The 22,935-nt window shown below is 41.6% G+C and overlaps 1 protein-coding gene across 1 annotated transcript; it reads right to left on the reverse strand.

Annotated features, from left to right (window-relative positions):
* Positions 1–721: 721 nt before the first annotated feature.
* On the reverse strand, positions 722–21,182 carry LOC145405091 (transmembrane protein 107-like). Its single transcript, XM_080276608.1, has 4 exons — positions 21,004–21,182; positions 11,482–11,549; positions 8,352–8,452; positions 722–978 (listed from the first exon to the last, which is right to left on the reverse strand). Exons 1-4 carry the CDS (start codon positions 21,085–21,087, stop codon positions 815–817), a joined length of 417 nt encoding a protein of 138 aa, XP_080132734.1. The 5' UTR covers positions 21,088–21,182; the 3' UTR covers positions 722–814.
* Between the last annotated feature and the right edge of the window lie 1,753 nt (positions 21,183–22,935).

The raw sequence follows: 22,935 nt of genomic DNA on the forward strand, positions 1-22,935 counted from the left end.
TGGATGCACTTTCTCAGCTTCTTTTCTGCTGTCCTAACTGATACAGTTTACATCTTAGGTATCAACAGTATGACATCTAAACGTTTCAATAATCATCTTTTACCATCTTCTGCATTCATGTTTACAATATGCCAAAAACTTACTTTCCCATAGTCAGTGACAAATCTGTGTACATGTAACTGCTTTCATTTAGAATATACTAGTAAAGCACAGATTTTCTCAATATATTTCACTCTTCCCAGAGACTATTTACTTCCTCTCTTACTCCAACAGATGACTATGGTATATGTACAACTACAAAATTACTTTTACCTGACAGTCTTTTATAGCAGCTGTGCATCTTCCACTGCCAACCCTGGTCAGTACTATGAAACCTACCTACTATAGTACAACAGTTTAAAAACAGTACAAACATATATCATTCCCTATTTTGATTATGGCTTCTTCACATCCAACAGGAAAAACATAAAATAATTCCTTATTTTGATTCAGGTTGCCTCATGTCAGCTACAGTTAAATCATATGGCATAATACAGCACAAAATAATGTTTAACATGGCATTATATGTCATTTCACAACACAGTAAAGTCAACAAAAGAAATTTGTGGTTCTCATCTATGGTACCACACAGGAATAAATGCTATATTAACCTAACCCAACCTCACTTAAACAGATTCTTAGACAATAGTTTAATATTCATAATTTAACCTACCATCACCTTGCCTAACTTAAGCCATCACTCATGCTGAAAAATTCTTCTTAAAGGTAATCTGTCACATTAACCTGTCATAATAAAAAATAATCTTGCACAACCTCATATGTTTTTCTTAAGCATGAGGACATTGATAAACACAAGAACTTCCACAGCTGCAGGTAGAACGGATGTCAGGCCAAGGATCCACCAGTAGAGCCGGCAGTCCCACGTGTCCACTACCATGTAACCAAGGGCAATACTACCCCCACTGTGGCAAGTTAGAGCTGCATGGCATGGAGTCAAGGAGTTTTATTATTTATTAAATAACAGATGTGCAAAAATGTGTTCATAAATTAACATAAGCTATGTCAAAATAAATGATGGACCAAGGTACACAGTTTGCCATGGTATATGCTACTTCTAGTTGCTGTCATGGCCTTAAGCTCATCTGAACATTGATCCTGTGGACTGCAGGGAAAAGTTGCCTATGTTCTGCAGGCTACCATCCTGCTTTGAGGGAATAGGAAGGGAGATGAAAAATCTGTATTACTAGGCAGTGGAGTCCCCCAGTTATACTGGTGTCACAACATGAATGCGTCCCCCTCCAGCAGGTGCAGTATACTTAAGGATGTTAATGTGTATGCAAATGAACAGAACAGCACTTATATATGCAGTTATTTAATGTCTGCTAATATGGGTGGAGTAAAGAAAATTCAAGAGTTATGGAAGTGAGAATGATGCTGGCGATCAACAGTCAAGAATGAAATACTAAATCTCAAATCTGCAGATGATGTTCTGTTGCTTGCTAACAATGAATAAGATCACTGCAGACTGGTACACAGTTGTGTGGATGTCTGTGAACAGCAAAGTCTAAAAGTAAATGTAGACAAGAATAAAGTGAAAGATGTTGAGCTGACATGGACAAACTGACAGATGCTGAGAAAGTGTTATTCAGAGTGTGATTTACAGTACTGGTAAATAAAGAAAATTTGAACTGGTGGAAAATTTCAAGTGTTGTATAGTGTTGTTTGTGAAGTGAGGAGTGTTAGACATGTTTTTGAATTTAGTCTCTTGTATGAATTCTTGAAACCCCCCCTGGGGGTAGGGGGGTTTCAAGAATACTCCCCCAGTATCCCTGCTTGTCGTACGAGGCGACTAAAAGGGTTGGTGGTGGGTTAGTGCCCCACCCCGTAAAAAGAACTAACTAAAAAAGCAAATAAAGCGTCTCGGACCCGGACGGACCATACGTTGACGACTAAGGAACGGACAAAGGACATTCTGAGAGTAGGAACGTGGAATGTGAGAAGAGTGAATGATGAAGTGAAAGAGAGAGAGATTGTCCAGGTGCTTGAGGATGCAAAAGTGGATATATGTGGATTGACTGAAACTAAATGGAAAGGTGGAAGGATGAGAGAATGGGAATACGGTGTAGGTATATGTGCGGGAGTCAGTGAGAATGAGAGGGCAAGAGAGGGAGTATGTCTGATGATAAGCAAGAAGTGGAAGGAGAATATAAGAGAGTATGGAACAGTGGGTGCAAGGATTGTATGGGTGAGGATGAAAGTAGGTATACAAGCATGGGCGATTGTATGTGTGTATGCTCCAACAGAGGATCGAGTGGCAAGAGTGAAAGATGAGTTTTGGGCGAGAGTAGAAGCATGTATGGACAAGTTTGAGAGGAGCGAAAGAGTGCTGTTGATTGGAGACATGAATGGCAAAGTCGGGAATGTACGAGTGGATGGAGTGGTTGGTCAGTGGGGTGTGCCAGCGGAAGTAGATGGGAATGGTAGTGCTTTGGTGGACATCTGTGCTGGTAAGGGGTTGGCAATAGCCAACACCTACTTTAGATCATAAGATGATCCACCGGTATACATGGAGAGTAATGAGGAGGATGGATGGTGAACTTGTTGAACGAAAGGCAATGATAGACTACGTGTGTGTGGATGAGCGAATGAGAAGACAAGTGTTGGATGCAAGGGTGTGGAGAGGGTGGGGGAATGGAGTCTCGGACCATCACTTAGTGATGGCCAAGGTAGAAACTGCAAAGAAAGTGGTTGAGGAAGCGAAGGGGAAGACAGGAGGAAGCAGCTCCTGTGAGAAGAGTGGAGAAATTGCAAGATAGTGAGAAGAGGACAGAGTATAAGAGCATAGTGGAAGAAAGATTGGGAAGGTATGAGCTAGAGCAGATGGAAGGGGTGGAAAACGTATGTAAGATATTCACGGAAGAGATAAGCGCAGCGTGTGAGACGGTTTGTGGAGTGAGGAGGAGATGCAAGGGTGTGCAAGGGACAGCATGGTGGAATGATGAGGTGAAACGAGCTGTGGAACAAAAGAAGAAGGCATATGGTGAATGGTTGGCGAGCAGAGGTAGGGGAGAAGATGAGAGAGAGAAGAGAGAGGTATATGTGAGCAGGAGAAGGGAGGTTAAGAGACTGGTGAAGGAGAGTAAGAAGAAAGTGGATGAAGAGTTTGGGAGGAATCTGAGTGTGAAATGGAGGAGAGTAAGAAATTGTTTTGGAAGGAGGTAAAGAAAGTAAGGCAGTGTGAAAGGGGAAATAGTAGGGGAGTGAAAGATAGGAATAACAGATTGTTGGTGGAGAAGAGAGAGAAATTGAGGAGATGGAAGGAGCACTTTGAGGATTTGTTGAATGTAGAGAGTGAGAGCAGTGTGAGTATAAGTGGTTGGGGAATGGCTGGGAGAAGAAGAGATGAGAGGAGGGAGGAAGAGATCAGTAGGTCGGAAGTAGTGGAAGCGATGAAGAAGATTAAGCTGGGAAAGGCCCCAGGAATTGATGGAGTGTGTGGTGAAATGCTTAGGTATGGGGGTGAGACTGTTGTGGAGTGGATATGGAAGTTGTGTAGATTGGCTTGGGAAGAGAGAAGGGTTCCAGAGGACTGGAAATCAGGTATAATTGTTCCTCTGTACAAAGGAAAAGGGGAGAGAGAAGTATGTGGTAACCAGAGGGGTATTTGCCTTCTTAGTGTGACTGGTAAAATATATGGTAGAATACTCATTGATAGGGTTAGGCATATGACAGAGGAGCTAGTTGGAGAAGAACAAGGGGGATTTAGGAAGGGAAAAGGGTGTGTAGATCAGATATTTGTTCTAAGATGTTTAGTGGAGAAGTATCTAGAGAAGGGAAGGAAAGTGTACGCTGCCTTCATGGACTTGGAGAAAGCTTATGACAGAATAGATAGGAAAGGTATGTGGAAGGTATTAAGAATATATGGAGTGGAGGGGAAATTGTTGAGTGCTGTGAAGAGTATGTACAAGGGAGCTAGGGCTACGGTGCGAGTGGATGGTGAGCTGAGTGAGTTCTTTGATCTCAATGTGGGACTGAAACAGGGGTGTGTAATGTCTCCATGGCTGTTTAATATATATATGGATGGGGTCGTAAAGGAGGTACAAGGTAGGGCAGTGGATGTGGGGGTGGCCCTAATGAATGAGGGTGAGATTTGGAAGCTTCCGGTGTTGCTGTTTGCTGATGATACAGTATTGTTGAGTGAAGATGAATGGGAGTTGCAAGGTTTGGTGAATGAATTTGGGACAGTGTGTAGGAGGAGGAAGCTGAAAGTTAATGTAAACAAAAGTAAAGTTATGGTGTTTGAGAGGAATGAAGTCACAGAGTGTGCAGTGAGGTTGGATGGTGAGGATATGGAGAATGTGAGTGCATTCAAGTACTTGGGTAGTGTGATGAGTAAGGATGGAACTTTGGGGGATGAAGTACGTGAAAGGGTACAGAGGGGAAGGAAGGTTGTTGGCACACTGAAAGCAGTGATGAGAAATAGGGAGGTGAGTATGGAAGTTAAGAAGTCACTGCATGATGGTATTGTGATCCCTACCCTGACGTATGGAAGCGAGCGTGGACCTTGCAAGAGGGGAACAAGTCAAGAGTGAGAGCAGTGGAAATGAGTTACTTGAGAGGAGCATGTGGAGTGACATGGAGGGACAGGTTGACGAATGAAGAAGTGAAGGAACGTTGTGGGGTAGATGTGGATGTGGTTGAAAAGATTAGGAGAAATACACTGAGGTGGTTTGGACATGTGGAGAGGATGGAGAATGAAAGACTGACTAAGAGGGTGTATGTAGGTGAGGTGGAGGGAGGGAGAGGGAGGGGTAGACCGAGGATGAGGTGGAGGGATGGAGTTGAGAGGTATATGAGGGAGGGGGGGGTGAGTTGGGGGGAGGGGAGTCAAATGGTGGGTGACAGAGTGACTTGGAGGCGTTTTGTCTGCGGCCACCCTTTGCGGGATTAGGGCGTCGGGCTATAGATAGATAGATAGATAGATGAATGCTATGTCAGCATGTGTGTGCATGTGTGCGCAAGTGTGTGTGTGAGTGTGTGCATGTGTGTGTGTGGGGGTGTGGGGGGGGGGCAAAAATGTAAAACAGGTGGAGAATTTTATCTACTTTGGAAGTGTGCTCACACTGATGAAGAAGTCCTTACACTAATCAACCATGCCTCAGCCTCTTTTGGGCATCTCAGATCCAGAGTTTTTGAAAACACCAACTTGAGCATTGAGACGAAGGTATCAGTATATACTGCACAGCTGTATGCCTCTCCATCCTCTTGTGAAATGTTGAATCCTGGACTACTTACCAGGATCACATCAAACAGCTTAAGTCTTTTCACATATGATCCTTACAACGCATCCTAAGACTCACATGGGAGGATAAGTCCCTCACTCACAAATTCCCCACTGGGCAACATCAACCAGCATAAAAACTATGCTGACTAAAAAACAGCTTACATGGGTTGGATACAAGTTCCGCATTCCTAAGCACCACCTCCCCCACCAGGTTCTGTATGGCCAACTCCCTGCAGCACACTGCAACTGAAGGGGACAGAAGAAGAGATATAAAGATCATATAAAGACAACCCTAAAGAAATGCAACATCATACCAAAGGATCTTGAAACAAATGCTTCTGACAAAAAACAATGGTGAGCCCTCTGCTGCGAAGGAACCATTCATCTTGAAGAAGCTCGAAACTTGGCCAGAGAAGTGCATAGACAATGGAGGCACAACCGAAACAGAGTTCTCCCAGCAAACCCAGACTTGACATGCCACCTGTGTGGCAAAGTTTGCAGATCCAGAATTGGTCAGCACAATAACACACATTGGCACCAAAGACCGAGAAACACACCATCTTAGTGAGTATAGCAGCCATCATCTTCTGTAGTAGAAGGACAGCTTTAAGTTAAGTAAAGTAAGTTAAGTGTGTGTGATCATGTTCTGTGGTCTTTGTGTTAATAATATAGATATTTAGGTGTGTGTGGTCTATGTATTATGTGCTGCTGCAGCCATGGGTCAACTATATATCTCTGGAAGCATGACTTTGTGCCAAGGCTGCAGCCTATTATCCTTATCATCTATATGAAGGGTGGGTAAAAGAGCCATTTGCTAGCCCTAGCAGTTCCTCTGTCTTGGTCTGCAGATTCCTCATCCGTGTGGGTACCACATCCACGCACATTCATACCACCACACGAAAGTGACTTTCTTCAGCAACTACACAAATTGTATAAGAAACTTATGTCAAAGTACATGCAAAATATTTACAGAGATGACACTGCTATCATAACGGCCCATAAGGAGAGCCAGAAAATACTAATAAAAGAGGGGGACTAGACAAGCAGTTACAGTTTCACCTTAGCTATTCACTCACAATCAAAGAATGGAAAATCAGACGGGGATGACAGAGAAACCAACATTGATGGTGAGCAACTTAACAATCTTAAGATGTGCAGACAATATAGTTCTTATCAATGAATAATGAGAAGAACGATACAAAATAAAAGCTGATCTGAACAAGGGATTTGAAGGTATGCTTGAAATTTAATGTGAAGACAAACATCATGTTCGACTGACATTTCTAATCCCTTCCAGTGAATAAAGATGAAAAACTAAGAAGTGCTGAATAATACATTTACCTAGAACAACCAGTTCATACAGGCATAGTTAATAACACTGAAATCAAGGGAAGCACAGAAATGGGATGGAGTATTTTTGATAAATTATGTAACTACACAAGGGACCAGCAATTGTTAGTGTCAAAAAAGATTATAATCTATGTGGATTTCATGTCATAACTCAAGGATCTGAAACTTGGACTCTAACCAAGCTGTTGGAATGTAAAGTTGGGAATGCTTAGAGAGGAATAGAAAGGATCATTCTAGGAACCACATGAAGAGACAAGAAGCTAGCCCCACCTCCAGCACATAACATGTTTCCCAAATTACAAAACTCCTCCACACACTCAAGAGACTCTCCAACAAGATCAGTCTTTTCACACCTGTCAATCTCTACATGCTCTCCCTGATACACCACATGCAGGAAATCTGCAATATTTTGCAGCCTACCTCTAGTACAACTACATCTCTTATACACCCACTTATCACAAACACTGCACAAGATGGAGTTACTTCCCACACCCTTGTTGCAAACTGCATATGGCCACACTCCCTCTGCTCTGACAGTACCACCACCAGCCCTGTACATCATCACTTTGTTTTGTCCACATTTACTCTGAAGTCCTTGTGCCCCATTCCATCTCTCCATTTCCTAAATCCTTCCTCCATCTCCCTTTCATTCTCTGCAGTCAACTCCAGGTCATCAGCATAATACATCTCCCATGGGAATCCATTTCTGAAGTCATGTGAGAGGGCTTAATGCACCATGACAAACAATAAGGAATTCAAGACTGATCCCTGATGCACATCAACATTCACTGAAAACTCATCACTCAAATCTCCATGCACTCTCACCTGGTTGCAAACAACCATATACATGGCCACAACCACTCTAACCAGCAACTCCTCCATCCCAAGCTTTCTCATTGGCCATTTCACCACCTCCAAACAAAAACAAAGTGCAGCTCCCATTTCCTTCCTATATATTCTTCCTGAAGCAGTTGGATTCAAATCCCTTGAATCCTGGCTCTGTCTGATAGGTGAAAAAACATTCCCCATGTGGTTTCTCACACACCTCTCTGACATAATCCACAAAATTCAACATCTTGGAAAAAAATCTGTTTCATGTTTCAAAATTACAAACAGTTTAGAGTGCTGAAGTAATAAACATTTTCTGGTAGAGACAGTTCTTGTTGTATGGTAAGTCGGGCATGTACTCCAAATGTCAAATTTTTAAAATGCTTTTCAGAGTAAATTTGGAGATGCTGGCAATTTAGTTTAACAGGTGGCAACGAAACTTAAATACAGTAAGACCTCTTAAGTCAGGCTTCTGTGAGCTGGAATCTCCCTTAAGATGGACACAGTTCTGGCAGGCTTGTGACTGTATTTTCTTGTAATTTTTTTTTTATTTGTATAGTATATAGCCATTCTAAAAGGAAAAAATAAATCCAGAAATTACCACCTATGAGGGGTTTAAGTGCTTTTTCGTCAGATATTTTATACCAAATGGTTCTAATTTTTCCTAGAGATGGAGTGGCCACATGTAAGTCGGATGTTCAGCTATGTCTGACAGGTTAAGCTCCAGTCTGACTTATGAAGTCTTATTACTGTACTGTAAAGGTATTTTTTCCATACTGTATTTACTGTGCACTTAACAGCAAAAGAACATCAAGAAAAGGTAATCTATAATGAGGACTTACTGTACAGATTTTGTAACCTGTACTGTGAAAATGGACTGTAAGGATACACAGCAGAGATGGGAGGCCTGTGAACATGGATACACCAGTAAGGAAGCCAGCCATCTCCAGTATCATCAGAGCTATGCCTGCCACCAGACCACCTATGAATCTGAAAAAAGTGATGCTGTTATATCCTGGTTCTAAGGAATCAACAATTATTCCTCACAAAACATTGTAGATATGTTCACAGTATATAAAGCTTTCAGTAAATATATTTAAATAGCAAGATGTGTTGCAACATGAATAATCATCTGCAATTATAACATATTCATACTCATATCTAAATTGTACAAAACTGTAACTAATTACAGTAAATAATGAAATGTAATATTGTCTAGTGGAATGGACACAGCAGTAAGTTGTGGTCTAAAAGATGTGATTGTTCCTTGGCTAGGGCAGGGATTACAAATTTCTTATAATTAACTTTTTGAACTTCCTAAACACCCACTGATTGAATAAAAATATTCCCTTAATAGCACCATGAAAGACCAGAATGCCACAGGAAACTGTGCAGCTTGGAAAGCAGTCATCATGAGAAAAGGTGACCCATGCAAGCATGGAATAGTCTTACGTATGTGTCAGTATAAAGGAATGTTATTTCAATTAGTCTCAATTCAGTCCTACATGTATGAAGTCTTATCATTAAAATGGTAAGTAGAGGCGCTCACCATTCACTCACACGATCTAGTGCTGCTCTCGGATGACAGCCCTTTCCTGTCTTCCTTCCTTCCTTCTTTTTTTGTCTTTCTTTCCGTCATTCCTTACTCTTCCTTCTGTCTATGGGACTATAATAAGTGACAAGACAAATGGTTTCCTGTACACTAGGAAACATTTTCCTACACTGGGTGGTACCCATATAACCAAATTATGGCGCCTGGTGGTTTAGTGGGTAATTAAGCCGCTCCAACTGGACTGACCCAGTGTAGGTTTATGTCCAAGGGATGGTTGGGGTTTATTGCTCACGTAATACCACTCAGGAATGTGTGAGGCTGGTCGCTTTCATCTTAAATGTCAGGACCGACTTGCCTAGCCCCAGGCTCCTATGCTCCTCATGGGGCAACACAGGATTAGATGAAGATGATGACATAAATATCATGGATTATGACTGGAGTAACTCATATTTGGTTATTTTTCAGGAAATTCATCTTTATTGCAGCAAAGTGCTTGCATAGCCTTCCATCTCTTCCCCCCCCCTCTCCTGCTCCGAGCACAGATTACATGGTCTTCCCAGAGGCCTAGCAGTCCACCAATGTATCACACATGGTGCTATACCATCCAACAAAGGCTTTCCCAGAGGCCTAGCAGTCCACCAATGTATCACACATGGTGCTATACCATCCAACGAAGGCTGTCTCATTCTGGTCAAGACCTGAACCCTGAGGTCCTACTTCTGGACTCCATCTTATTTTTCCTTAGTCCATCAACAAGGGCTATTCTTTCTACATTTAGAACTGTACCACACTTCACCAAGTTACTCTCATACATTCTTTCCATAAACCATCTTAGCCTACCCCTGTGCATCACTTTACTAACACCTTCCATATCGTGTCCTTTTAAATCTGCACAAACTGTTCTATCTCTGAGTTAGACACTACACATCCACCTCATGTCTCAAATCATTACACTCATTTCTGTGAACATTCATCATACAGCATCAGCACAAATAAAGCATGAAGATTCCTATTCCTACATAAAATATCCCTTCACTTTCTACAGGGCAACAGCTCTACACTTCTTCCAATCACTTCTGATTCTTGCAAACGAGCTAAATTCTGCAGCTCCCCCCCCCTTGCACAAATCATATCCCCCGAGTACCAAAACTAGACAAACTGAGACACATCAAACTCCTCCAGCCATGGTTAGACCACATGATTTCCCTTGCATATGGCACACTCATAGTTACTTATACCTTGTAATTTACTTTTCACACTAGTGCATCGGTTATGCACCCACCCTCCATAAACATCACACAAGATACATTACCACCATTCCCATCCCTTTATATGGCACATGGCCAATGTCCATTCTCCAACAATGAGTTTCTGTCTGTCCCACTACTACAAATGGACTCTCATTATCTGCTAATATCCAAGTTTCAACTAAGCGATGTAGTGAAGTGAAGTGAATGTAGGGAAGAGTAAAGTGATGGTCTTTGAGAGAGGTGAGGTTAGTGAATGTACAGCGAGGTTGGATGGTGAGGAATTGGAAAATGTGAGTACGTTTAAGTACTTGGGTAGTGTGATGAGTAAGGATGGAGGTTTGGAGGGTGAAGTGCTTGAAAGGGTACAGCAGGGAAGAAAGGTTGCTGGTTCTTTGAAAGCAGTGATAAGAAACAGGGAAGTGAGCATGGAAGTGAAAAAGTTACTACATGACAGTATTGTGATACCAACTCTAACGTACGGAAGTGAAGCTTGGACATTGTTGGAAGGACACAAGTCAAGAGTGAGAGCAGTGGAAATGAGTTATTTAAGAGGAGCCTGTGGAGTCACGTGGAGAGGCAGGCTGACGAATGAAGATATAAAGGAGCGTTGTGGTGTGGATGTGGATGTGATAGGAAGCGTTATGAGAAACACACTGAGGTGGTTTGGCCATGTGGAGAGGATGGAGGGTGAAAGACTGACGAAGAGAGTGTATGTGAGTGAGGTGGAGGGGGGAAGAGGGAGGGGGAGGCCGAGGATGAGATGGAGGGATGGGGTGGAGAGGTATATGAGAGAGGGGGGTGTGAGCTGGGAGCAGGGCAGTGAAATGGTGGGGGACAGGGCGACTTGGAGGCGATTTGTTTGTGGCCACCCCAAACGGGATTGAGGCGTCTGGCAATAGATAGATAGATAGATTTCTTTTATAAGCTGGTATCTGGCTCAAGGCTTCAACCAAATCAGACAGAAGAACCAACATGACAGAAGTATAGTACTGTACAATATTTTATATATATATATATATATATATATATATATATATATATATATATATATATATATATATATATATATATATATATATATATATATATATATATATATATATATATATATATATTTATGATGCTCTCAAGATACGTGTCCTGGTTCACCACCTGTAAACCTATGTGTATTTGGCATCATAACAGCATTGGTGAGGGTTTGTTGACACGGTACTCACTCTCTGTCCCTTGCCTCATACTGCGCAGCTGTGTAATCTGCTGGTAAACATGCTAACACATTCTGCTCCTGGTATGGAACAAGGGAGGGTAAATGTCAGTCATTAGGAAACACTAGTAAGGGTATGAATGTATTACATGACCTACAGCAGACATAACTGTGTTTTAAAAGGTTAACATCAATTGTTAATTAAGGATGATACAGGTAAGCTGCATTCATTAACAACCTAATCTCAGCAATTCTCTCAATACATTGTAGGTAGTCCCCACTACAACGATAAGATGCATTTGGGAAAATGAATAGTTGAACTGAAGTATCATTAAACAGGGACATCATAACAGAGAAAGTATAGGGATGTGTCTGGGAGCTTTGGGATTCTGCCCAAACCTAGTCCAAAGCCCAATGAGTCCCAGAACAAGTTTCTAGCTCACTTATACCCCCAAATAGCTTTAAAACAAGCTAAACTAAGCCTCAAAGCAGTATATAACTCACCTAAACCCAAAAATAAAGTCTGAAAATCATCAAAAATAAGTACTCAAAAAAAATCAGACTTAGTAAACTGTACCCCAAAATGACAGTGTTCACCCCACCTACGACTAAAACACACTAATCTAAGTCTAAAAACAATTTATAAATCAACCTAAACACAGATTTTAAGTCTAAAATATCACCAAAATTGGTTCCAAAAAACAAAACCCATCACATAACCAGGGACTGGCCATCATTAGGCCGAAAAGGGTGTTAATTTTTTTACATCGCTGAGGCAGGGTGTTGCATAAACAGGGATTGTATAGCAGGGTCTATCTGTATTTCTCCACCTGCTGCACAGCACAACATTTAAAAAAAAAAAAAGAATATCAAATAAAACCAAATGACACTATTGTCACGAATCAATTCGCGACATTTTCTTTTTGTGAGAAGCCACGAACTATTAGTGGAAGACTCACTGTGTATCGCTCAGTTAACCGTTTCTCTCTCTATTCCGGGGTATACTTTTCAAATAATTCGTCACCGTTTTCAAAAAGTGACCGATTTAATGCACGTCACTAAGTGCGCTACTGAGCGATACAATTATTTCTTTATCGTTTGCCTCTGCTTCATTCAACCGTTAGCCACGCCTTCTTCCGGTGGCCTGTGCGTACTGCTTATGCATTATTTGAATTCAGTCTTGTGTTTGCTGTGGCGGAGAAAGGTTCTGTGCTCAGAAGTGGAGAGGTCAGCTAGCACCCCAAGCTCCACTAGACAGTTAATCCAGTCCTCCCACCTTAGTGGTGATACATAGTATTCATCGACTGGTATTTCTTTTGTGTATTTTGTAGTTTTAAGAGCTTAGTTAAGGTGTTTTTCCTAGGCGTAAGTATTTAGCTTCTGTGTGAGTGAGCGAGTGCGTCTCATTGATTTGATTTGAAATGTAATGTTAAATTTATTTTTGTAATTAATAAATTTAACAGTTCTATTTCTTGAGCTTAATGTAGAGTAAATCTTGTTTCATTTCTCCATAATTAAGCTTATTTCCCATATAGCTCCTAGCTTGCATAAACGTTTACTATTCATAACTGGTACTTAGACCAGTCTTGTTGTATTAACTTAAAATCCGTTGTGCCAGGAGTTAATGCATCAGCAAGAACCTGATGTTATTATTATTAGTATTAGTTATTTATTGTCAGGGGTGATGTAACTTTCTCCAGAGGCTAACAGTACAGTAATTCAGCAATTGTGAGTAATTAGTCTCTGCTGAGTACTGTTGAGAAAGTTTATAAATTCTCGTTCTTAGAGAATCTTAGCAAATCAGCGTAAAGTAATCGTTGCTTGATGTAGCAAGACAATCATTGTCTCTGCTCTTCAATATTATTGAATATTATTATCAAATTAAATAATATTTAACCATTTATTCCAAAATTACCCTGATATTTTAAAAACCCCGTGACAATTGGCGACCTCGCCAGGATATTAACTCCTAGCTCTAAAGCTATTCACGAGATAGTGCTCACTCATTCATATTTAGGTATTTATCATTAAAGTTTATAGGCACAAGTTTACTGGTGTTTACCGTTAATTTAGCAAGTGAATTTTTGCTTTATTAATCAATAGAGTACTTAACTCTAGTTTATTCTTGGTAACACCACACGATTTTATTCGCTTCTGGGAAGTCAGCGTACCCATTGTGTTTATTATTGAGTCTTCCCAGTCATTTACATTTTTAATTTATTCTTTGCCAGTTAACTGGATAAGACTGGTCACCACTAGCTTGTGTCTGTATTCTTTACTTGTGTTTATTAGTATTCGTCGCTAAGCAGTCAGTACTCGATTTCGGTTACTTAGTAAATTGAGCTAGCATCATGGCTACAGCTGTATATGTACAGGAAGCCAAAGATATTGGTCTCACAGACCCAGAGAAAATACAGAGTTACGTTCTCTCACGGTTCAATTACGAGCAAGAACGTGAGAAAGATGCTCGTGAAGAGCGTAGGATTCAGCGCGAATGCGAGCGAGAACAGCGCGAATACGAGCGAGAACAGTGTGAGGAATGCAAAGAGGAGCGCGAACACGAGCAGAAACAACGCGAGCTCGAGTTAGAAAAAGAGCGAGAACAGCGCGAACACGAGCGAGAACAGCGCGAATACGAGCGTGAACAACGAGACAAAGAACGAGAACATGAACTTGAAGTGCTGAAGCTCAAGCGAGATTCCTTGGCTTCAGACACGTCTGGTGCAGTTGGTCAAAGCTCCACGAGCGTTCTCCCTGCACATGTCCTGGCGACCCCACGCATCAAGCTTCCTTCATACAAGGGAAAGCGAGCGAATCGAGCCGTACATAGCTCGTTTTGAGGACATGGCAGACTTATATCAACTGGATGAGGCAGCTAAGCGGCTTCAATTTCTTAGTTTATTTGAGGGCCCTGCCCTCGATATTCTCCACAGAATTCGTGGAGACAATCTCACATATGAGATGATGAAAGCTGCACTCATTAAGGCGTATGGTCTCACAGTAGACGACGCCAAAGTTCAGTTCATGCGAGCTCGTCTCCAAGACAAGGAGACAGCTGTTCAGTTCCTTGATCGTCTCACAGCTTACTTAAATGAGTGGATGGAGAAAGATGAAACTCCTTCCACGCGTGAGGGGATAATTGACCTTATGCTGCGTACACAGCTAGAGAGGTCGTGGCCTGCTGAGCTCATAGCACAGCTTAAGATCTGCCAGGTGAAAGATGCCAGCCAAATGGCAGAGAGGCTGACGCATTCTTTACTGCATACGGGTATCAAGCTCGTAAGCAAAACACCTGGAGCAGAAAAGATACTGCTAAGTCTGGGAAGCCGTCTCAGACTGAATCCCAGCACCAAGGCCGTTCTCAGAATAATGGCCAAGGTCCAAAACCGCAGTGGAAGGACCAGGGCAAAACACTCAGAAACCAGACTGGAAAAGATACAACAAGTACCCTAACCAGCAGCAGTATCAGCCACGCAACCAACCGTCGAGACAAACTTTTTCACCACCAGCTCAAAAGAGGCAGGAAGCGAATGCAGCCTTCATTCCTCAGCAGCAGCCTGGTGGTCACGTCCCTACCAGTGTGGGTACTTCCCCACAGTTCACTAGTCCCACAGTGACAGTGAACCCCCCTCCACAGATGGCCAATGTTCCATCTTCCCTATATAACCCTCAAGGCACAATGTTTGCCACATCAATTCAGCAGCCTCATGAGTGGCTAGCTGCTTCCTCCACAGGCCCTCCCACAGGTGACAGTACCTTCCTTGTTCAGCCAGGGTTTGTGGGAGACATTCCTGTGAAGGTCCTGAGAGACAATGGTTCCTCAGGTTGCTCTGTCAAGCAGAGTCTAGTTCGGCCTGAGCAGTATACAGGTCGACAGATCCATGCAAAAGCTTATTGATGGATCAGTGAGATTGTTCCCTGAGGCATGTATCCAGGTGGCATCTCCATTTTATACTGGTATGACACTTGCAGTTGTCATGCCAGAGCCTCTATTTGACTTAATAGTAGGCAATATTAATGGAGTCAAGGATAGTTGCTCCGATGGCGCTACTCAGACTTCGGCTGCTGCGGTGACACGAGCCATGACTGAGGCTCCAGACTGTGTCACCCCAGTGATCATTGAATCGCCGCAAGATCTGATGTGCAGTCAACTTGTTGTACAAGAACAACATTCTGACCCGACACTTGCTGCCGTGCGGGATAAACAAAAGGGTCGAGTGATAAAGTATTCACGGGAGGTCGAGCCAAGTTCCTTCGTAAACAAGGACGGCTCTACCGTGAGTCCACGAACACCCGAGGCGAGGTTCGACTGCAGTTTGTCGTTCCCGCCAAGTACCGCCTAGCAGTGTTACAATGGGGTCATTGTTCAGCCTCAGGAGGTCACTTGGGCAAAAGGAAGACCCAGGGCCGTATCCGAGCTGACTTTTTCTGGCCAGGGATGGGACGGGACATAGATAGTTTTGTCCGTTCCTGTAGTGTGTGCCAAAGTATCACCACTAATCAGGGACATGCCCTTCCTGTGCCATTCATAACCACACCTGTAATCTCTGAGTCAGTTGAGAGACAGGGTAGTGGTGAAGTGGGTGCAGACCTGACGTCTCGCCCATTGGCCCCACAGGACACATTATGTCCAGGGCCTGTACATACATATTATGTACCATAGGTTAAGGGGGAAGTTGAGAGGCGACTTGAGGCTATGGAAGACCCAAGTTTGCACAAGGATTCTCAGCTTTCCGGTACTAATATAAGTATTGTATTGTAGGTTAAGGGGGAGAGAGAACTCCGCAGAGGCGACTTGAGGCTATGGAAGACCCAAGTTTGCATAAGGATTCTCAGCTTCCCGGTACTAATAGAAGTACTGTAGGTTAAGGGGGAAGTTTGAGAGAGAACTCCGCAGTGGCGACTTGAGGCTATGGAAGACCCAAGTTTGCACAAGGATTCTCAGCTTCCCAATATTAATATAAGTACTGTAGGTTAAGGCACAGGTTGAGGACCCGTGTGCGGTTCGAGGCTATGGAAGACCCAAGTTTGCAAGGATTCTCAGCTCTCCGATATTAATATAAGTATTGTAGGTTAAGGCACAGGTTGAGGACCCGTGTGCGGTTTGAGGCTATGGAAGACCCAAGTTTGCACAAGGATTCTCAACTTGCCGACCATAATCGTGTGCTATAATTAATGGCGACCTCGAGTGTACTTTTCATAGCATGTACTGACTGCTAGCCAGAGAGAGTAATTGTAACATAATAAGAATTTTGTCTCATTGACACTTTTGATGCTCCACCTTAATTGGTTTTGCAGGTTCAGCAATGGGTGTAGCAGTTTTGCTGTGCGGGCCAGCTGATCGTCTGCCGCACGCTGCCGCCTCTTCTCCTCTGCCTCCGTCGTCGCCATAATATTTACTATGTCATTTTACACGTAGGTACAGTTACACTACAACTGTCACACCTACACTGTGTATTACATACACCACGCTACACAACAATTAGTTGTCAGTGTAAATGTAGCGAATTTTCGCTCAGTTTGACCTGAGTACAGGATTTTCACCGTCGTCACGGAGTTTTTCCCTCAAGCTTGCTTCTATTAACGTAAATACGAGGTTTGATAGCTCACTGGCGACTGCGATTTTCTCCTGTAGCAGGATAGCACACACACCACAGTGTGAATCTTGTGTGACTGAGTTAGGATTTATATATATGTATATTGAAATCTTTCTTCTGAAGGAAGAAAGATTTAATTTTCATGGGGCGTAATGTCACGAATCAATTCGCGACATTTTCTTTTTGTGAGAAGCCACGAACTATTAGTGGAAGACTCACTGTGTATCGCTCAGTTAACCGTTTCTCTCTCTATTCCGGGGTATACTTTTCAAATAATTCGTCACCGTTTTCAAAAAGTGACCGATTTAATGCACGTCACTAAGTGCGCTACTGAGCGATACAATTATTTCTTTATCGTTTGCCTCTGCTTCATTCAACCGTTAGCCACGCCTTCTTCCGGTGGCCTGTGCGTACTGCTTATGCATTATTTGAATTCAGTCTTGTGTTTGCTGTGGCGGAGAAAGGTTCTGTGCTCAGAAGTGGAGAGGTCAGCTAGCACCCCAAGCTCCACTAGACAGTTAATCCAGTCCTCCCACCTTAGTGGTGATACATAGTATTCATCGACTGGTATTTCTTTTGTGTATTTTGTAGTTTTAAGAGCTTAGTTAAGGTGTTTTTCCTAGGCGTAAGTATTTAGCTTCTGTGTGAGTGAGCGAGTGCGTCTCATTGATTTGATTTGAAATGTAATGTTAAATTTATTTTTGTAATTAATAAATTTAACAGTTCTATTTCTTGAGCTTAATGTAGAGTAAATCTTGTTTCATTTCTCCATAATTAAGCTTATTTCCCATATAGCTCCTAGCTTGCATAAACGTTTACTATTCATAACTGGTACTTAGACCAGTCTTGTTGTATTAACTTAAAATCCGTTGTGCCAGGAGTTAATGCATCAGCAAGAACCTGATGTTATTATTATTAGTATTAGTTATTTATTGTCAGGGGTGATGTAACTTTCTCCAGAGGCTAACAGTACAGTAATTCAGCAATTGTGAGTAATTAGTCTCTGCTGAGTACTGTTGAGAAAGTTTATAAATTCTCGTTCTTAGAGAATCTTAGCAAATCAGCGTAAAGTAATCGTTGCTTGATGTAGCAAGACAATCATTGTCTCTGCTCTTCAATATTATTGAATATTATTATCAAATTAAATAATATTTAACCATTTATTCCAAAATTACCCTGATATTTTAAAAACCCCGTGACAACTATGCTTCCTCTTAATGGATTCTTATACTAAAGTTGGCCATAGTACAGTGGAGTTGCCCAATATGCATGAATATAGCTGACAAAATGAACAGCATATTGGAAATTTCGCATATTAGAAAACAATGAATCAATGGAAATAAATGCATATGGACGGCATCTCACGTTATCTTTGTCATTTACGGCATATACTTCCCCATTATTGACTATCATTTAAGAAAGACTTTTGCTCAAACAGAGGTAATAGAACTGTGAGTATAGTGTGCTAGGTAGCACTCCATTTGTATAATTGTGGGATGTGCAACCTTACCGCACCCGTCCACTTACTGGTCTCCATATGTCTTAACGGTTTGTAAAATCTACTCCTTGTTTTTGAGAATGTTCCTCATTGTTGATTCACCTAAGCCAAGTTCACATCCAATGTCTGAGTTTCATTTACCTCGCTTATTCAACTCAGTAACCTTCACTTTCAGTTCTAAAGTGATCCTCATACTGTATTCTTGGAATGACACAGTGGGGTCATGATGTAACAGGTGAGCATGAGGAGATCCTGCACAATGCTAAAAAACACCACATTATGCAAATGCGGTGCAGGCAGACACAGACTGAGAGTCTTGACACTTGACTTGAGAGACGCTGTGAGGAAAGGAAAGGGTGGGAAGCTGATCAGCTACCTGGTGGTGGCACCAGATACTATGATTTTGAGTGGGAACACCGTTTTTCCCTTGCTTTCGGACAATAGATTCACATTTTAGAATCACATTTCGCATATTAAAAAATGTATATTTTTCCTGAGTCAAGTTCTTATATTAAGTTTTTTGCATATTGAGATCCTGCTTACTGGGAGACCCCACTGTACAGATGATGTTTCCTATGGCCTGGAAGCTTAACCAAGAGCCAAAACCAATGAATTATCTCACAATTGTTGCTGGACACTGCTGGAAGAAAATATCAGAAATGGTATATGTATTGCAACAATGTGACATCTCATCTTTGGATTATAAAACCATCTACAACATTCACCTAGTGTATTCTATATATATTAAAAAAAAAAAAAAAAAAAAAAAAAAAAAAAAAAAAAAAGTTCAAATTAGTTGGATGTTCTTTTCTTCTCCAAGATGAGACAACATTCATCATAATCATCCAGACCTCCTTTTCCACCCTAGGGCAGGGTGAGGAGTAGCAACATCCAGACAGACTGTATCCAGGTATTTGAACTCTCTCACCAACTCCAGTAATGTTCTTGAACATCTCCTGACATTCTGTTTAAAACATTCCTTACCAGATCGCTCTATTCAATGACTCCTATACTGTATTTTCTTTACAATATTGCAGGTCCCTTCATAACAAATCTACAGAAAGCATGTGTGAAGGACGGTAAGGAAATTAATTCATGGTATACATAGATCTGGAAAACATATATGACAAGGTACACAGAGATCTAGGTCCACGAGGTAGAGTCAGTATTCCGGGGACTGGAATAGCATGTGTATGAGCGAATGGCCCAATTCACTGAGCATAATGTTGATTACTTCTTCCTCGCTTGTGTTTTCTCTTTCCTTGCTTTATGGACCCTACCTCAATGCACACTTCGGTGTGGGGGGGGGGGAGGTGATTTTGATGACAACAATGACGATGATCACCTCCTCCTTGTAGACTACGTCATGGCTGTTTGGAATTTCTGATACAGACATAGCATCCTATTGGTACGCTTAAAGTATGCTGAGCTCCTCAATGAAGCTTGTGTGCTATAGCCTATACAGGTATTATTGATCAGCCCCAGTCTGTCCAACCGAGCAAACCCATCAGCTGCAGGCTAACAACTGCCCCTGAAGGGCCATCTCGTGCAGTGAACCAACATTCCCTTGCAGTTGACAATGCCTCACAAGAGTAAGGTGTGGGAAGGTGTGGAGGTTTGGTTCCAGGATGGATACTGCATTTGCATCACTCCACCCAGTTAACAGAGGCACCATAGTAGGTTCTCCACATCGCCCCAGTACCTGGTTATATGGTTACCACCCATTGTTGTAAATGGTTTCCTGGGTTATAGGCTTGTCACTCAGTGTACAGCCATCTGAAGTGGAAAGAAGAGCATTAAAAAGTGACAAGAAGGAAAGGAAAAAATAGGAAGAGAGGGGGACAGACACGGAGACAATATAATAAAGGTCAGAAAAGTAGGCAGCACTACATGAAGTGAGTGAATGATGGTTGCCACCAACTACCACCATGCCACATATAGTATTTATCTTGCATAACAAGATACTACAGTTACTATGCCTTCTACAATTTGTCTGAGGGCAATTTTATATAACAGCCATGTAATCCATGTTACTATTAAGGAACAGTGCTTTCCATTTCCCTAAGTTCAAAATTCCTTTGTCCTAATAGTTTTCAAAAATGGGTGCTCATGACCTGTCAGTTTTCCTTGAACCCCACATGAAGACATGGAGGCAACAGGTCTACTGTTGGAATCTCTCAGGCTGAATTTTTCCTGAGATCATTCACAAACATAACAGTATTTACACACATCACCTGACATTAGCATGTAACAAACATCATAAGTTGTTATATAAACCTACTTAAAACACTTGGCCTACATGTAAACTCTGGAGCATTTCACACATCCTGCAGCAAATTGAATTGCTAATTAAAACAAACAACTGCTCATACTTCATATTTCTTTGCATAGGCTATGGGAAATAACAATACAGATTACTGTATATGAATGCAATGCTTACCCGGGCCATAAGGATGGTGATAAGCAGAACCAGGTGTGAGGTGAGGGTCAAGAATCGTGCAGGGATGAGTCCAGTCACTCTCATTGTTTCTCACTTTCTTGTGTTCTTCTTGGTTCATGTATACTGTATATGTTATGTTTATCTAAAAGATGTTCTGCCTTCATTCATCTAGTGGACAATTTTGCACTTCTTGTTTATGCTTGTATTAAACAGGGTATGACTGGTCTAACATCATCTCACCATCTGGAAGCAACAATGCATATTATTAAGAGGCCATAACATCACTGTTTTTGTACAGTATAAATAAAAATGTTAGAAAAGCATAACTTCAAAACCACCGGCCATTCAAATTTTTAAGTGTCCATCATAAACTTTACTAAATTCTAAATATACAGTGGTTTCCTTTTTTTTGGCTAAACAGAACTTGCAAGCTCATTAATTATGGTTCAAGGAAAAATAAATCATAAGAGTACCAATGACTGTATGAGTAGTTAGCAGTAAACTGTCCTATCTTATACAGCACCATGGTACCGATGCTTTAGCAAGTTCAATGCTTCACTTGCATACTAATCCAAGAAAGGACAAAATTAATAATGTAAAATCAGTTGTTGTTGTTGCTTAACCTCAGCCTGTCTGGCCAAGCAAAACCACTGACCACAAGTAAGCAACTGCTTCTATGGGGCCATCCTATGGATACAGTATTAGGTTAATGTACTGTACATACCGTTCACTGTGCAGGGAACACACACCTCTTTGTGGTAGACAATTCTTTGTCAAGGTTAGACCAGGGTCCTTCCCCACTGCAAGGTGCAGGGAAATATGAGGTCTGACTCTCGGGTGGATGCCGCAACTGTTTCACTTCACCGAGGGTACACAGCACCACCACATGTAGGCTTCTTGTCAGTGCCAAATAAACATTTATTTATTTATTTTTTAACTACAAGAATGCTTTACTTTTCAGCTACATCATGGAGTACGGTGCGCAACACATCAGCCACTTCAAGTTCTTTCCTTCACAACATCACTCAAGGGAAGCAATAATAACTTGAACACGATTAAGTTGTGCAAGAACATTTTTGATAAAAACTTCCCACAGCCATTGCCTACTGTACCAGAAGCCAAGCCATAGAGGGACCATGAGGTCAAGGTCGCTGACTTCATGCAAGTCATCTCAGGACATCACAGTTTATAAGTCCACCAAGTTTGGTGGTTCTACCTTTTATCCTTCATGGAAAATTAGGTGACATCTGGAATATCTGGAAAAGTCCCAATTTTTGACAGCAGGCAATCACAGAAAATAATCAACTGATTAGAACCATACTACTTTCTGTACTGCACCCATCCTTTACAGGATTAAGGCGTCTGGCAATAGATGGATAAATAGATCCACCTTAAGGCTATACTGCATTAAAATTTCAGCTTCCCAGCTTAAGCAGTCTTGAGGTAGTGTGGCTCACACATTTTTCTGTGTTCCATATAATATCCGGTGATCCGGTTGATGGACTGCTAACGTATTTCGCCAAAAGAAGAGGGAAGCTGTCTGACTAAGATGACTAAGTTTGAAGACTCTAGGCCTAATACCCTTTGAAATATTGCAATTCTAAAATACGAAAGAATAATCATAACATTGACAAGAATAATAAAACCACTGAGACGTGGAAAGTTTTAACTAGCCATTAGGAGTGAGAGTGTATAGTCTGCCTAGCTGTATTCTTAACTGCTACTGTATTATGCTGCTGTTGCTATTCTTGTTATGCCATTCCAGCTGTAGGTACTGTGACCCATCATATCATAAAGTAGCCACAAGCTATTATGAACATTTGTTCTACAGTTTCATCAGGTACATATATTCCAACACCAAACTTTGACGAAAATAAGCTGATATGGTTTTGCATTTGAAAAAACATCCTTATTTAGAGACCAACGAGCAAC

The sequence above is a fragment of the Coenobita brevimanus genome, chromosome 7 (genome assembly GCF_032717465.1).
Source record: "Coenobita brevimanus isolate Jiangsu-jjx chromosome 7, ASM3271746v2, whole genome shotgun sequence".
Classification (NCBI taxonomy): Eukaryota; Metazoa; Arthropoda; class Malacostraca; order Decapoda; family Coenobitidae; genus Coenobita; species Coenobita brevimanus.